The following is a 16,851-nucleotide window of genomic DNA, read 5'->3' on the forward strand; positions in this document are numbered from 1 at the left end:
GCACTGGCCTCATGACCATCTGCCCTGTTTTCTGCTTATCCTTCCTTACCCTGTACTCGGTCCCGCCAGCTACTATGAGCCCACATCCATGGAGTGTCATTACCTTCTAGGTGGTTCTCTGACCTCTTGTTAGCAGCAACTTTTATTATAGTAAGTGTGCCATGCAGAAGGGCTATGCATCTTTTTATTCTCTTCAGCTCCCTCTATCCCCCATTTACTTATGCTCTGTTCACTCAATAGATTAAAATAAAAACAAAACCAGGAGGTAGAGTGAGTGTTCCTGATTGGTTACTTTTCCAGGTGTTCCAGATTTACAGGGGATCTCTGGAATATTCTGAATTAATATTATCAGTATTGTTATTAACAGGATGCTAAGAAGTGGCAAAGTTAAGTGAGCAGTACTGGGGGCCTCAGGGTAGAGAAGCCGCACTCGAGGTGGCGAAGAAGAGCTGGGCTCTCACCCACTGTTGCCATGGTTTCCGGTCTGGTGAACAGGAGATTCAACTTACCTGTCCCAGCATCAACTGTGATTCTGTTCTCCAGTTACCCCTCCTCTTCAAAACATAATCACCAAGTTTTACTGCTCTTAGAATTGATGTCCTTTGTTGGTTAATAGTTTAAATTCAGTGTCTGCTAAATTTTAAAACTTGCCTTTACTTTTTCTATAAAAGGTACTTTCCACCTGTCAATTTCCTTTTTTTTCAGTATCATTTGGCTCTCTTGGATCTTAGTTGGGGTCCATGGGCTCAGCACACAGGCTTCGGTAGTTTCAGCATGTGGGATCTTAATTCCCCAACCAGGGCTCAAACCTGAATCCCCTGCACTGCGAGGCAGATTCTCAGCCACAGGAATCACGAGGGAAGTCCCTCTACCCCTACATTTTCTGTTGTTAATTGTTTACTCTTCTCTCACTTCCGCATCCCCATCCTGTTCTAGCTCATTCTTCCACAGTTAACAGTGTTGCTGGTTGGTTCCTATTATCACAGACTTTTCTAGGCATAAACAGATATGTGTACATGTAAGTGTAAAATGCTTTTGACTACAGAAGGATCGTATGTTCTGAAACTTTTTGTTAGCATTTAATAGAGTCAAACAGTCCAAAACAATACCCAGTAGATAGGAAGTCTCCCTTACACCCTGAGTCCCCGGTTCCCTTTCCTTAGAGGCAATTGTTTCTATATCCTTTGAGAAATTTTCTGTGTATATACCAACATATGTATTTAATGCATGCAGTGGGAGCATACTATTCACTATTTAGCTCTGCTGTTTTTTGTTTTTGTTTAACACTTTATTTTGGAGATTGTTCCATATCAAATAATTTATGTAGCACTTAGTAAGTGCTCATAAATGTTAATTTTCATTATCATTGATACATACAGGGCTTTCCTATTCTCTCTGTTTTGGGGGAAGGGGGCTACAAAACATGCCATTGCTGAGATGTGCTATTTCCTTATTGACAAACCTTAGAATGTTTCCAGTATTTGGCTGTTATAAATAATGCTGCACTGAACATCTTTTTTTTTTGGCTGCACTAAGTGGTGGCTTGTGGGATCTTAGTTCCCCAACCAGGGATTGAACCCAGACCTTGGGCACTGAAAGTGCGGAGTCCTAGCCACTGGACCACTAGGGAATTCCCTGCTCCCGCATCTTTGTATAGTCTTGTGAATGTATCTGTAGGAGAAATTCCTGTTAAAAGAATGTGCCTTTTAAATTCTGTTGGGTATGTAGAAGGCAGTCGGGCAACTGGTTGAACCCATCTCCATTCCCACCTAGGATGTCTGAGAGTGCTTGGTTCCTCAGCCCTTTCCAGAGCCTTCTGTCACGGTTTCTTATCTGGCTGGCAAAAACGACAGTATGTTTCAATTTGTATTTCTTTCACTAATGTAAAGCTGCATTTTTTTTTCAGTTTATTAGCATAATTCTTGTTTTTTTTCCAATGCCCTGTTATATCCTTTGCCGTTTTAAAATTTGTCACTGTTAATTTGCCACTTGTACTTTTATTTTGCAGATAGTTACAATTTTTATCCAGATTTATAGTTTTCTTCATGACCTCTGGGTTGACATTCTCTACTAGGAAGATTTTCCTTACTCTAGAGTATTAGAAAGTTCTCCAAAGGCGTTTTCTAATGATACTTCTGTAATTTTATTTCTTATGTTTAAACCCCTGAGCCAGTCAGATCTGTAATCTGCTTAATTGTAATATTGGATTATCGTTGAGTTTATGCTCACTTGGAGGATTGGATAACTGAAATCCCAGCAAAACCACAGGTTGCCAGAGTAGGTTGAGCATAGAACGGAAGACAAGGCTAATCAGCACTGTGATATAATTAGTAATTTCCACAATTAAAATTCCTGTTTTGTCCTGTATAATTTATGTCATAGCTTCTGTCCCTTCTCCTCCCCACCCCTCCTTCCATTCTCACGGGCCGCTTCTGCTTTATTGACAATTTACCACTGATTTGAAGCACACTGTATTTATTTTTGGTGTTGCACTGATCAGAAGGCTAATATTTGGCCCTTTTATTAGTACGGAGGAAGGACTTGCTCACTGTTTCTTGGTTACAGTTGCTGCTTCACTGTTTCCAAGATGGGTTCTTAGTGACCGTAGTCAAGTAGGAGATGGAAAAGCCATAGTAGTCATTTTTCTCAGGAAATCGGGGCATTCTGGAATGTTGAGAGAATGTATCCATTATTATTTTATAAATGTCCAGAGTCAATAACACTGCTTAGTTACATTGGTTTAGGGGGATTTATGATTTTTCTAGCTAATATCTGTTACCGGGGAACATTTTTTTATGGGCTTATTTGCTTTTTTTGCTAGCTATCCAGCTCTTTCTATTCAAAATTATCAACAAAAGTAGATTCACTGGGCCGTGGTTTTCCCACCCAGGGAAAACTAGTATATTCTGCCAAGTTCTCAAACTTTTGGGGCCTAAATGCAGGATTTAATATCCCTCTCAAAAGGAGAAGTGTCTATAAATCCATAAATCCAAAGCAGTAGTCCCATTCTTTAACCGGAACTGGGAAAACCATGGCCATGAGTTGTGTTGGAAAAGGTATGAGAGATTACCTGGGGGACATCTGAAGAAACAGATCCAAAACACTGAAGTAATTGGTCAAGACCATGGATACTGATCAAAACAGAACTAGTAGGCTTTTGGACCCCTAGTCTAGCACAGATCATAGATTAACACATTAGAATATGGTTATTTCTTTGTAATTTTGTTTAGAATTAATGAAGATCATGCAACGTATTTAGTGAGCTGATGGTAACAGTTTTTTTTAAGAGCAAATCTGTATAAAGTAGCACTTTACAACATATATTGTAGGTGCATTAATAGGTGTTAATAATATGAAAGAAGGCAACAAAACTTTTTTTTTTTCTTTTTTTCCTTTTTAACAAAGTATCTTAGGTATTAATGTCTAGGAAAAACCCTTGACCACTGTGACCAGCACTCAGAACTTAAGGATTCCCTGAGCCACAGTGTGCTGTAGAGAAGAACATTTCAGGGTTGGCTACTGGGAGGAAAATCATTTTTACCAACTGTATTTCTCAGTGAATGATCTCACATGGTGGGTCTGGTTCAGTGTTTGTAAGTCCTCTGCGACCTGGACAGGTCCTTTACTGGAAGGGTCAGTGAAGGCTGAGATCAGAGCAGGAGAGCGCTGGCTCAGGACTCTTCGGGGTAGGGTTGATTCAAGTCTGGAACAGTCCCCTCTGACTTGGAGAGCTCGGTTAATAATGTAATAGATCAAATGAGGTAATTCACCTACTCTTGGACCTTAACGAGTCGCCTGCAGAACACAGCTCGAAGGAGACCGAAGACAGAACCTCTTGGATGATCTTGTAACTCGAGAGAGACTACTTCTGGCCTCCTTTAAGAACGAGGGTGCAGAACCCGATCTTATCAGGTATGATGCTTTCCTTTACAGGGATTAAGCAGTGGGCGAAACTTACTTGCAGTGGTTACAGTTGTTTCCCGAAGGGCTTAATTTCTTTATCTGGTAAAATACATCCTGTCTGTTCATTTGTAGTGCTTGACTGTCATTTTCTGTTCAGCATGGTTTTCATTAAGTTTCTGCGTTTGAGTAAACCAGGCACATTCAGCTGAATCCCATTTTGGAAGATGGTTATTTGGATAGAATACAGACGAAGTCAGAAAATGTCTCTTCTTTCCCTGGTTGAACTTTTGCTGTGTTAGCTGCCTTTTAAACTCTGGACGTCATGTTTTTATCTGTGTTGGAAAATGATGTGTTTTTTTTTTAATTGACTTGTAGAAATGTGTCCTAAAGACTGTGTAGTCTATGGCTTACAGGACTAGAGGAGTTGGGGCCCTTGGTTTCTTCTCTGATCTTTGCCAGAGCATGATTCACACTTGACGGAGTTTGTCGGCTGCTCTGCACACGACTCCGGTGGAAGACTCAGAGGAGGGGTCCAGCTTTCCGGATTGAGGTTAATAAAGTATAAACTGTGATATCTTTAGAACTGGCCTCCCCGGCTGCCTCTAGAACCCCCTTCACCACATTAAGGGACCCAGCACAAATGAGATCAGGATGAAACCTGCCTCTCCCCTCCTTCCCCACGAGGGATGGGGTCTTCACAGTGGGGGCGGCAGCTTGTTCCTGGTTAGGAATAATATGGCTTCCCAAGGGCAATGGTTTGTTTTTTTATTTTAATGGGGTGGGGTGGGGCGTGGAGGGCGTGGTCCTAGAGTGGTCCCAGGTGACTCTGGTCTGCAGTCAGAAGCTGGAGAATCACTGCCAGAGGGTGACCGAAAGAGGATGGAGCAGCTTCTTGTCCATTCCAGTCTTCTCAGGAGCTTGGGATTTAAGGTTTCTAGAGAGGAAGTGATGAAATTCCAGGAAGCTAGAGGAAATCTTAGAGTTGTTTCTTTGACCTAAAGGCCTAAAGTCAGGGAAGGAGGAGTTGGGTGCTGGGCAGGGTTTGTAAATGGACGGGGAGGCCTCCATTGAGCGGGGCTGATCCATCATGGTGCCTGAGCCTTCTCGGGCGGATGCAGGAGTAGAAGTTTGAGGATGAAAGCTCAACCCTCAAACATTCAGGGTTGGTGAAAAAGAACCCGTGAGTGAGGAGGTCTTGCAAGGTGAGAAGAGAGTGCCGTCTGCGGGCATGGGCCTTTACCTTGAAGTTCAGAAACGAACTCAAAGTACCATGGCGAGGGAGGAAGTTTCCTGGGTGAGGAAGGGCCCGGTAGAGAGAGGTGATGGTGGGAGGAGAAGACATGGAAACCTTCCTCCTCTGTTGTGGAGGTGACTGTGTGGTGAGAGCCTTCCGTGTGTCAGGTTCTGCTTCTCTTCACTGTCATTTAATGATGTCGAGGGGCCAGTTTAGGCCTTAGGTCTTTGTGGGGTGGGGTGGGGGATGAATGGTTGATTTTTGGTTCCTCTCTCCCTTGTTGACGAAAATAATAAACAGTAATAAGAGTAGAAAAGTTTCATTTGAGCCAAACTGAGGATTAGCCCCCAAGCCAGCTTCCCAGGTTACTCTGAGAAACTGTCCAGAGATGCAGGGTTTTTTTTTTTTAGCACAGTTTTATATCTTGCAAGAACAAAGAACACTAAACGAGTCAGGGGTACATTTCTTCAAGGTTAAAAATAAAAAATAAAAAGACCAGAACATACACAGGGAGTCAGCACGGCCTTGGCACCTGGGAAGGGAGTCGCTTATCCCATCGTTGGCATCCCAGAAAGAGGGGCATAGCATCTTTATTTTTAACATGGACATTCTTTACTTCAGGTCATTGTGCCCTTTTCTGTAATAAATAGAGCAGATGTACAATGGGTGTTAGATCAGCCACAAGCAAGCTGTTTTAGCATAAAATTCAAGTTAACTCATCTTTTTCCTCCCCCATAAAAATCTGTAGGCCAGAATGACTTCCCTAAATCTCAGTATATAAGAATTTATCACTTGTCACCTCCTCCTCTTTTTTCGGTTTTGGTCACTCCTCTTCTCTCCTGTGATAACCTTTCTTTGCTATTTAAAGCACTGTTCGCTCACGAGTCGGGTCATCTTCACCTGGGTGCCTCTTAGAAATGCAGGGTCTCAGACCCCACCTCTGCCCTCCTGAGTGGAATCTGTATTTTAACAAGATCCTCAATTTGGTTTGAATGCCCCTTCCAGCTCAAATACTGGTTTATATCACTTGTTCTTAATTATGGCACTCAGTCACCCACAAGGCTTATAAATTTTTTTTAAAGAAAAAAAAAGTGTCCAGACAATATACTTGCAGACTCTGAATGAGTGAGTAGTTTGGGGGGAGCTCTGGTTGGGGTGAGAACAGTTAGAAACCACTGAAACCATTTCTTTCCCTCATGGGGTCTGATGAGCACTGGTAGCTAGCAGCTGCTGCTTGTTTTCTCCCTGCCAGGCCCTGTGCCAAGCTATAGGTGCCTATGCTTAGGAGATCTTTATAACATCCCACCTTATAGAAGAGAAACTGAGGCTCAGAGGGGTCAAGGAACTTGCACTAGATCCTAAGGCTAATCCGTTTCAGAGTTTGATAGTACGTGTGTGGGTGAGTGAGTGCATGAATTCTAACACTTAACACTGGTTAAGGTCAGGTAGGTTGCTGGAAGCAGATTGTCTCAGATTTGAGGCCAGAGTTTCCAGTCTTTGATTTCACTCACCTGCCCATACCTGAGTGTTATTTTTGCCTTTTTCCCCTACCCGCTGAATCTCTGGGTCAGGAAGATCTCCTGGAGAAGGAAATGGCACCCCACTCCAGTATTCTTGCATGGAGAATTCCATGGACAGAGGAGCCTGGCAGATTACAGTCCATGGGGATCGCAGAGTTGGACACGACTGAGTGACCAACACCCCTGAATCCCCACTTCCTTCCCCAGCTTCCCATGCCTGAATAACTCTTTTGCTTGGATCTGTCCTTCTGAGGGTCTGAATTCAGTTGTAGAGGTGGCCAGTTTGGGTTCCTGGTTCAGCCTTGCTCTCCTGCCTCCTGGCTGTCCTGTCATTTCTGAGACCTCATCAGGGACCTTTCAGCTCTGTCCCTGGAGACACCTCATTGTCCCCCCTGCTCTGATGTCCCCAGTGACTCACAGAGGTTTCTTCAGTCCTCCTGTAGGTCAGTTCCTAGTTCTGGGCTCCTCCAGCATCTTTGGTTGCTTCTCTAATCTCTGGATTCCTCCAGCATTTTTGATGGCTTCTGCCATTCTTGATATCAACGTGGGTTGCCTTGTCACCAGGGGGATAGGGAGGTGGGGGGCTCATGTCTTCCCTTTTGGTCACGACTCACAGACAGCGGAAAGCCTCACCCGAACTTGAAAATGTTCTGGACCTACTCTCTCTGGCACTTTTGGTCATTTGTGCTAGACTGTCACCAAGCATGTACTGTTGGAGAACTGGCGGTGATCTGCTCATTGGGCTTTCAGAGCCCCGTAATAACTGGTGGCAACATTGCAAGAGTTGACCCAGCCAGGACTCCCTGAGAACTGGTTGAGCCTCTCTGTCCTCCTGGGCTCTTCCATCTTCCTCTCCTGTTTCCTTAGTGTCCTCCTCCTCCCTCACCCCAGACCTTTGCGCTCTGTCTTTCTCTTCCCCATCCTTCATTTCCTGGGGTCCTTCTCCCCTCCCTTTCCTCCCCTTTTCTCTTCCTCCTCATATGTGGCCTTATTAAGGAGAGGAGAGTATTGTCAAACTTCAGTTCAGATTAGCATTTCCCTTAAACAGACACGAATGTAACAATCCCATAATTGAATGTGTAGCTGTCATGTGACAGAATCTGAGTTTTTACCTTACGGATTACTGATCATTGTTCTCACGCAGTAAGCCTTGATGTGAGACTCAGGTCTAAATAAGCAATGGTTGACTAATTGAGGGTATTTGGAAACTTGTTAAAGAAGTCTCTGTGTAACAATGTCTCTTAGAAGATAAGCCCTAACTTTATAAAGAGGTGACACAGCTTCTGATTGAAAACCCAACTGCCCTTTCTATTCGAGAGCATCGCTAAGTCTCACAATTAGTTAAATCTTTGTAAAGAGACAGGAAAAAAGAAAAATCATTGCATACTCCACTGCTCCCTGACCATCTCAAAGATTATGTGATTAACTAGGCTGTAGTGGGTGGCTAATTGGCTAAGCTTTAATCTTCACACCACCAACTATATGGAGGATTATAGGAAATAGGAAGTTATTTAGAAGTTGAGATGGTAGTTATGGATCAGGAGTGCTATATTAACAAGCAGACCAACTGCTAAAATCAAAGAATAGAAGATGATAATGAAATATTCACATTTTCTTAGAGTGTAAGCTTTACATTTAATTTCATATATTTACTTTTTCTTGGAGCTGCTTTTTTAAAAAAAGTATGATCCTTCGAATTTATATTTCATAGCACTATATTGGCAGCCAAGGAAGAAAGAGGAAAAATTGACTTTAAATATTCCATTAAAAGTGTTCCCCCTCTACCATTTTAGATCATTGCATGTTTTCTTTCGATTTAAAACTTAGTTCATAAGAAGGATGATTTCTATTTGATAGTATTGAGATTTCCTAAAAACTAGTAATTTATACTCTCTATTGCTTGAAGTTATGAACATATGACCAGCCTACTCTTCCAGAAGTAGGAAATGGCTGAGGAATAAACAACTGCATCATTACCTGCGAGACAGTGGATAAGCCATAATTATTTATCTCTCTTACTTATGTCCCAGAAATACACTAACTTCCTAGGTCATCTGACATGTAAAGGATGTGCTGAAATCAGTAAAGATATGCTTTTCTCTGTATTTCGGTGAACCCAAGGATAGTTGAACCAGTTCAGTTCAGTCGCTCAGTCGTGTCCGACTCTTTGCGACCCCATGAATCACAGCACGCCAGGCCTCCTTGTCCATCACCAACTCCCGCAGTTCACTCAGACTCACATCCATCGAGTCCGTGATGCCATCCAGCCATCTCATCCTCTGTCATCCCCTTTTCCTCCTGCCCCCAATCCCTCCCAGCATCCGGGTCTTTTCCAGTGAGTCAACTCTTTGCATGAGGTGGCCAAAGTACTGGAGTTTCAGCTTTAGCATCATTCTTTCCAAAGAACACCCAGGGCTGATCTCCTTCAGAATGGACTGGTTGTATCTCCTTGCAGTCCAGGAGACTCTCAAGAGGCTTCTCCAACACCACACTTCAAAAGCATCAATGCTTCGTTGCTCAGCTTTCTTCACAGTCCAACTCTCACATCCATACATGACCACTGGGAAAACCATAGCCTTGACTAGACGGACCTTTGATGGCAAAGTAATGTCTCTGCTTTTCAATATGCTATCTAGGTTGGTCTTAACTTTTCTTCCAAGGAGTAAGCGTCTTTTAATTTCATGGCTGCAGTCACCATCTGCAGTGATTTTGGAGCCCAAAAAAACAAAGTCTGACACTGTTCCACTGTTTCCCCATCTATTTCCCATGAAGTGATGGGACCAGATGCCATGATCTTTGTTTTCTGAATGTTGAGCTTTAAGCCAACTTTTTCACTTTCCACTTTCACTTTCATCAAGAGGCTTTTTAGTTCCTGTTCACTTTCTGCCATAAGGGTGGTGTCATCTGCGTATCTGAAGTTATTGATATTTCTCCCAGCAATCTTGATTCCAGCTTGTGCTTCATCCAGCCCAGCGTTTCTTATGATGTACTTTGCATATAAGTTAAATAAGCAGGGTGACAATATACAGCCTTGACGTACTCCTTTTCCTATTTGGAACCAGTCTGTTGTTCCATGTGCAGTTCTAACTGTTGCTTCCTGACCTGCATATAGGCTTCTCAAGAGGCAGGTCAGGTGGTCTGGCATTCCCATCTCTTTCAGAATTTTCCACAGTTTATTGTGATCCACACAGTCAAAGGCTTTGGCATAGTTAATAAAGCAGAAATAGATGTTTTTCTGGAACTCTCTTGCTTTTTCGATGATCCAGCGGATGTTGGCAATTTGATCTCTGGTTCCTCTGCCTTTTCTAAATCCAGCTTGAACATCTGGAAGTTCACGGTTCACGTATTGCTGAAGCCTGGCTTGGAGAATTTTGAGCATTACTTTACTAGCATGTGAGATGAGTGCAATTGTGCGGTACTTTGAGCATTCTTTGGCATTGCCTTTCTTTGGGATTGGAATGAAAACTGACCTTTTCCAGTCCTGTGGCCACTGCTGAGTTTTCCAAATTTGCTGGCATATTGAGAGCAGCACTTTCACAGCATCATCTTCCAGGATTTGAATGAGCTCAACTGGAATTCCATCACCTCCACTAGCTTTGTTCGTAGTGATGCTTTCTAAGGCCCACTTGACTTCACATTCCAGGATGTCTGGCTCTAGGTGAGTGATCATACCATCGTGATTATCTTGGTTGTGAAGATCTTTTTTGTACAGTATTTCTGTGTATTCTTGCCACCTCTTCTTAATGTCTTCTGCTTCTGTTAGGGCCCTACCATTTCTGTCCTTTATCGAGCCCATCTTTGCATGGAGTGTTCCCTTCTCATCTCTAATTTTCTTGAAGAGATCCCTAGTCTTCCCCATTCTGTTGTTTTCCTCTATTTCTTTGCATTGATCGCTGAGGAAGGCTTTCTTATCTCTTCTTGCTATTCTTTGGAACTCTGCATTCAGATGCTTATATCTTTCCTTTTCTCCTTTGCTTTTTGCTTCTCTTCTTTTCACAGCTATTTGTAAGGCCTCCCCAGACAGCCATTTTGCTTTTTTGCATTTCTTATCTATGGGGATGGTCTTAATCCCTGTCTCCTGTACAATGTCATGAACCTCAGTCCATAGTTCATCAGGCACTCTATCAGATCTAGTCCCTTAAATCTGTTTCTCACTTCCACTGTATAATCATAAGGGATTTGATTTAGGTCATACCTGAATGGTCTAGTGGTTTTCCCTACCTTCTTCAATTTAAGTCTGAATTTGGCAACAAGGAGCTCATGATCTGAGCCACAGTCAGCTCCCGGTCTTGTTTTTGCTGACTATATAGAGCTTCTCCATCTTTGGCTGCAAAGAATATAATCAATCTGATTTTGGTATTGACCATCTGGTGATATCCATGTGTAAAGTCTTCTCTTGTGTTGTTGGAAGAGGGTGTTTGCTATGACCAGTGCGTTCTCTTGGCAAAACTCTATTAGCCTTTGCCCCGCTTCATTCCGTATTCCAAGGCCAAATTTGCCTGTTACTCCAGGTGTTTCTTGACTTCCTACTTTTGCATTCCAGTCCCCTATAATGAAAAGGACATCTTTTGGGGGTGTTAGTTCTAAAAGGTCTTGTAGGTCTTCATAGAACCGTTCAACTTCAGCTTCTTCAGCGTTACTGGTTGGGGCATAGACTTGGATTACTGTGATATTGAATGGTTTGCCTTGGAAATGAACAGGATCATTCTGTCGTTTTTGAGGTTGCATCCAAGGACTGCATTTCGGACTCTCTTGTTGACCATGATGGCTACTCCATTTCTTCTAAGGGATTCCTGCCTGCGGTAGTAGATATGATGGTCATCTGAGTTAAATTCACCCATTCCAGTCCATTTTAGTTTGCTGATTCCTAGAATGTTGACATTCACTCTTGCCATCTCCTGTTTGACCACTTCCAATTTGCCTTGATTCATGGACCTAACATTCCAGGTTCTTATTAATATTGCTCTTTACAGCATCGGACCTTGTGTCTATCACCAGTCACATCCACAACTGGGTATTGTTTTTGCTTTGGCTCCATCCCTTCATTATTTCTGGAGTTATTTCTCCACTGATGTCCAGTAGCATATTGGGCACCTACTGACCTGGGGAGTTCCTCTTTCAGTATCCTGTCTTTTTGGCTTTTCATACTGTTCATGGGGTTCTCAAGGGAAGAATACTGAAGTGGTTTGCCATCCCTTCTCCAGTGGACCACATTCTGTCCAAGTTGAACCAAGGTGGTATTAAATGCAGTCAAGAATATTAAGTATTTCCAGTAACTTAATGAAAAAAAACTTAGAGTAAGAAAGTGTGGTAAATAGAAAAATATTGAGTGCCTACAACGTGCCAAGCACTGGTAAAGGGAGTGTGGTGGCATAAAGCTCCAAACAACAAAAAATATCTAGTTTTTGCCTTTGAGCTCTCTACAGTTCAGTGAGAGAAACAGACGTGAATTAAAGAGTCATTCAAATAAGTAAAATAAGTTCAGAAAAATATATTGTGCTTTGAGGGAGTATTAGTGAGGAAATGATTTAGGTAGGAAAGTCATGTGGTTTAATATTTATTTTGCAAATGCATATTTTGTTTCTCCATCTAAATTTTAAATACCTTGGGGATGGGGACTGAAATCTTGCACAATGCTTAATAGATACTTGCTCACTTAATGAAAGTCTTTGTGTTTCCTGTATCTTTTATAGATACTTAGCAGATTTGGGTATATAGTAGGCACTCAGCAAATTTCTGTTGATTGAAAGGTTGACTGAGTCAGAATAGAATAGCATGGGTTCTGTAACTAAAAAAATCTGGGACCCTCACAGGATTACCAGATGAAAAAGTTTTTTTTGCCTGCCTCATAAAATCTGGTGGTTCTCTGGGACTGCTCCCTTCAAATGGTGATGCAGGTTTTCCCATCTTACAGCTGTGCTGTTTTCACAGAGGACCTCCATTTTCATTGTGAGAGGAGAAGAGAGAAGGTATAGAGGGCTCACACCCCTCTTATATGCTGTCCCCTATGTGTCATCCCATTGGCAGTAACCAGTCACATGGTTCTGATCTGCCTGCAAGGGAGGCTGGGAAATGTAGTCTTGTCTAGACTCACAAGAAAATGAAATGGGACTTGCGGCAACACATTGCTTGTCTCTACCTCACTGATTATCTTGGGTGGTTTTCTGAAGAGATAAATAACTTTGGGACATAGTCTGCCTACTTAATTAGCAGAGATTAGAGTCAGAAATTAATAAAGGCACATGAGCGGGCTGAGAGGGGACCCTGGTAGGGTGTGTTCTCCTTTTGTACGGTCATACTTGTTCTAAAAGGGTTCACTCGGGCAGGGGTACAAACACAGGACAGAGAAATTAAACTCCAATGGGTATGTGCAACGAAACTAGAAGAGGAGGTCATGTCTGCAGCAGTCAGAGGAGGAGGCCCAAGTAAAGCACCTGAAGGGTCTGGAGAAGATGGTACTTGTGGTTCTTACCTTCAGCCAAAGGGGCGCCTGGTTTCGCTCAGGCACTGATATCCCAATTACGATGCCCTCAGCCATGAGGGGAGAAGGTAATGGAAACCCACTCCAGTAATCTTGCCTGGAAAATCCCATGGGGGGAGGAGCCTGGTAAGCTACAGTCCATGGGGTTGCAAAGAGTTGGAAACGACTGAGCGACTTCACTTTCACTTTTCACTTTCACGCCTTGGAGAAGAAAATGGCAACCCATTCCAGTGTTCTTGCCTGGAGAATCCCAGGTATGGGGGAGCCTGGTGGGCTGCCGTCTCTGGGGTTGCACAGAGTCGGACACAACTGAAGCGACTTAGCAGCAGCAGCAGCCATGAGGAACTGATGATTCTACTCAAAACCGCTTACATAAGGAAAAGTAGCTCCGTATAGTAAGTTCCAAGTTAGAGAATTGAGGGAGGTGGTTAATTCTACAGCCAGTGGTGATCCAGAGTCTGCTGTGTCTTTGTTGTGTCTTTATCTTCAGACTGACTCTTCTCGTGGTTGAGGATGCTTGTAGTAAGTTCCCAGACAGATGGGAGTGGGAGGAGAGGTTCAAGAGGGAGGAGACATACGTATACCTGTGACTGATTCATATTGATATATGGCAGAAACCAACACAGTATTATAAAGCAGTTATCCTCCATTTAAAAATAATTTTTAAAAAAAGCTCCCAGACTTCAAACAGCCATAGGAGAGGAAGGAGGGTGTATCTTGCTTAAGTCATATATTCATGTAGCTGAGATGTTTTAAAAGCACTTAACAGTGTTCAGTGAGAAGCCTCCCTTCCTCTGTGTCCCACCCGCAAGATAAATATCAGCGTTAATAATCTTTGGTCTGTCTTTCCAGGGTTCTCTTAAGTATATGCCAACCGATAAGAATATATTTTCTTATTTCCCCCCATCTTTTACACAAATGGTCGTATACTGCGCAAATTACCCTACAATGTTCTTTTATCATCTAAATATACTGGAGATCTTCCGAAACCAACACGAAGTCTTGTCATTGATTTTTGTAGCCTTATAATATTTCATTGTATGTGCTACATAATTTATTGAATTAGTCTCCTATTAATATGTGTGTTGTTTCCACTCTATTACATTGTGTATGTATGTATGTACTTAATACCTGTACTTTTTTTTCTGTTACATAAATGCAATGGTAAATATCCTTATACATAAAGGGTTTCATCGTGTGAAAGCCTTAATCTCTAGTTAAGTTCTTAGAAGGTCAGAGGGTATTTACATTGATAATTTTTATATGTCTTGGAGCTTTTTTTTTTTTTTTTTTTACAGACTTCATTTTTTAAACTTATACTTATTTTTGGCTGTGCTGGGTCTTCATTACCATGAAGGCTTTCACGAGTTGCAGGGAGTGGGGGTACTGGCTAGATGCAGCGTGTGGGCTTCTTCTTACAGTGCTTTCTCCTGGTGCAGGGCATGGGCTCAGTAGCTGTGGTGCACAGGCCTACTTGCCCTGCAGCATGTGAGATCTTCCCAGACCAAGGACTGAACCTGTGTCCTCTGCTTTGGCAGGTGGATTCTTAACCATGGTACCAGGGAAGTCCTAATGTGAAACTTGCGAAGTAGGATGTTTCAGTAGCACTCTTTTTATCTTAAAATTGTCTCAAGCTTGACAGTGTAGTCCTTTGAGCTTTTTCAGGTAGGTGTGTACTTGTAAGACTGATTATCACTTGAAGGCATCTCTGTAGTCACTTAGTCCAATTATTTTTTTTTTTCTCCTTGGGTTAGGAAAGGAAAACCCCTGTTAGCCAAATAGATAATCCTTCATTACCATTAGCATTGATTTGGATGGTTGATCAAGGGAGTCAACCCAGAGACCCTGAGATCTAAGTAAATCTTAAGACGTTGCAGCCCCGTGTTGCTCAGGTCAGTGAAGGTGCCCAGTTACTACCGTGTGGTTGTGGTACAGTGTAGTCTGCCCACAAGCTGGCAGCAGCAACCTGGTAGTTCCTCTCCTCGGAAAGTCTTGAAAGCCAGACAGCAAAGAAATACCAAGTGAAAACAAATTTAAAATGCTATTTATAAATAGTATTTTAAAAGGCCACAGAAGAGTAAGTCAAATGAAAGAAGTATGAAATCTCTACACTCAAAACATTAGGAAAATGAAGGAAAACCATATTCAACATATTGCTGACTTTCCCTTTTTCTGTTTCTAAACATACTTTCAAGACTGCGTTGTGTTATAAGGCAAGGAGCTGCTTATAACACATGGTAATCATTGGATTGCTTTTCATTTTGTAGTTGAACTTCAATTTCTCACCAGCAGATGGCGCTCAGCCACCAAACATTTGACAGAGCAGCTCATTCCTCTTACACTTAGAATTCTTAGGTTTTATGTGTTATCCCTTCCTGTCCTCCTCCTGCTTTTCAGGTACCATGATATTCACACTTAAGACAAAAGAATTGTTCCCTTTGGTTTTATTTGCTTGATTTTAGATTGCCTGGATGACTCAAGAATTTCTCATTTCAAATTGAGAAAAGAGGCCAAAATGATTTCTGATGGCCTTTTCGACCCTCCATTTGTGTTCTTCTATAAACTCTTTGTTGCTCAGTTATGTCCAACCCTTTGCAACTCTGTGAACTGTAACCCACCAGGCTCCTCTGTCCCTGGAATTCTCCAGGCAAGAATACTGGAGCGGGTTGCCATTCCCTTCTCCAGGGAATCTTTGCGACCCAGGGATGGAACTCGCATCTCCTGCATTGCAGGTGGATTTTTTTTTTTTACTGTCTGAGCCACCAAGTTAGCCAACTGTTTTATTAAATTTTAAATTATAATATTAAAGCTTCTTATTGGTATACTTGGCCAACAGTGAATAGGGGAAAACAGAGTGGTTTAAAAGTAGCAAATTGTTTGATTGCAGTAGATCTTCAGGTTCTGCGGTGAGACTTTCCTTGGATGATGTGTAAGCTATTTTTTCTTGAGTTCTTATTGTTCTGAACTAATACTAATTAGTTTAAACTAATTGAATAAAATTATTCAATTTAACCAAAAAGAAAAATGAGTATTTACTTTTCAGAAGTCATAGTGTTAGGCATTTCTTCTCCCTGGAATGCCAGCTCTCTGAGGTCAGGTCTCTCGTTCTCTGCCAAGCCCCTAGATTCATACTGGCACATAGAAGGGCCTCAGTATTTGTGTGTGGGAGGAATGGATGGATGGATGAATAGGTAGATGATACAGAAAGAACTGGACAGAGTACCAGACCTAAAGAAGTAAGCTGTCTGGCAAATAGGGGCTATGAGTAGCTTGTGGACTTTCTTCTGATCACTTAGTATTACAGTAACAGGGTGATATTCGATTATCTTAATCATCAGCCTGCTAGTTTCCACCAGCATGGGGTCTGTGTACTTATGGTCAGCATGTAGTCACCATCTTCCACTTGGGTGGGGTGTCTTGGTTTCTGCTGAAGAGCTCATAGGTATGTGTCAGATTGTAGTTCTGTGTATCCCTTGAGGAGGAACTAGGACTCTGTTTAATTGCTGAGCTGTCGTTTAAGCTGGGCTTCCCCAGTGGTAAAGAATCTGCCAGGAAGACCCCCTGGAGAAGAAAATGGCAACCCACGGCAGTATTCTTGCCTGGGAAACCCCATGGACAGAGGAGCCTGGCGGGCTAAGTCAAACCCGACTTAGCCACTAAACAGCAACAGCAGCCATGGATCCACAGCTCATGATTGTGACGGGACAGTTTTA

At 42.4% G+C, this 16,851-nt stretch overlaps 1 protein-coding gene across 17 annotated transcripts in view; it reads left to right on the forward strand.

Annotated features, from left to right (window-relative positions):
• The window catches only part of STX8 (syntaxin 8), a 210,774-nt gene that overhangs the window by 28,265 nt on the left and 165,658 nt on the right, over positions 1 to 16,851 (forward strand). For 11 of the 17 annotated variants that reach the window (XM_086358932.1, XM_086358941.1, XM_086358938.1 and 8 more), the window contains one exon: positions 3,802 to 3,912. The exons of 5 other annotated variants lie outside the window; for them this stretch is intronic. In XM_086358932.1, coding sequence (XP_086215058.1) covers positions 3,802 to 3,912 — 111 coding nt within the window. Of the gene's footprint in view, positions 1 to 3,801; positions 3,913 to 4,967; positions 5,106 to 16,851 lie in introns of those variants that run through there. One more of the 17 variants, XM_086358948.1, reaches the window with a different exon arrangement.

Source organism: Bos grunniens, chromosome 19 (genome assembly GCF_055505025.1).
Source record: "Bos grunniens cultivar Pamir isolate PY7600 chromosome 19, Bosgru_T2T1.0, whole genome shotgun sequence".
Classification (NCBI taxonomy): domain Eukaryota; kingdom Metazoa; phylum Chordata; class Mammalia; order Artiodactyla; family Bovidae; genus Bos; species Bos grunniens.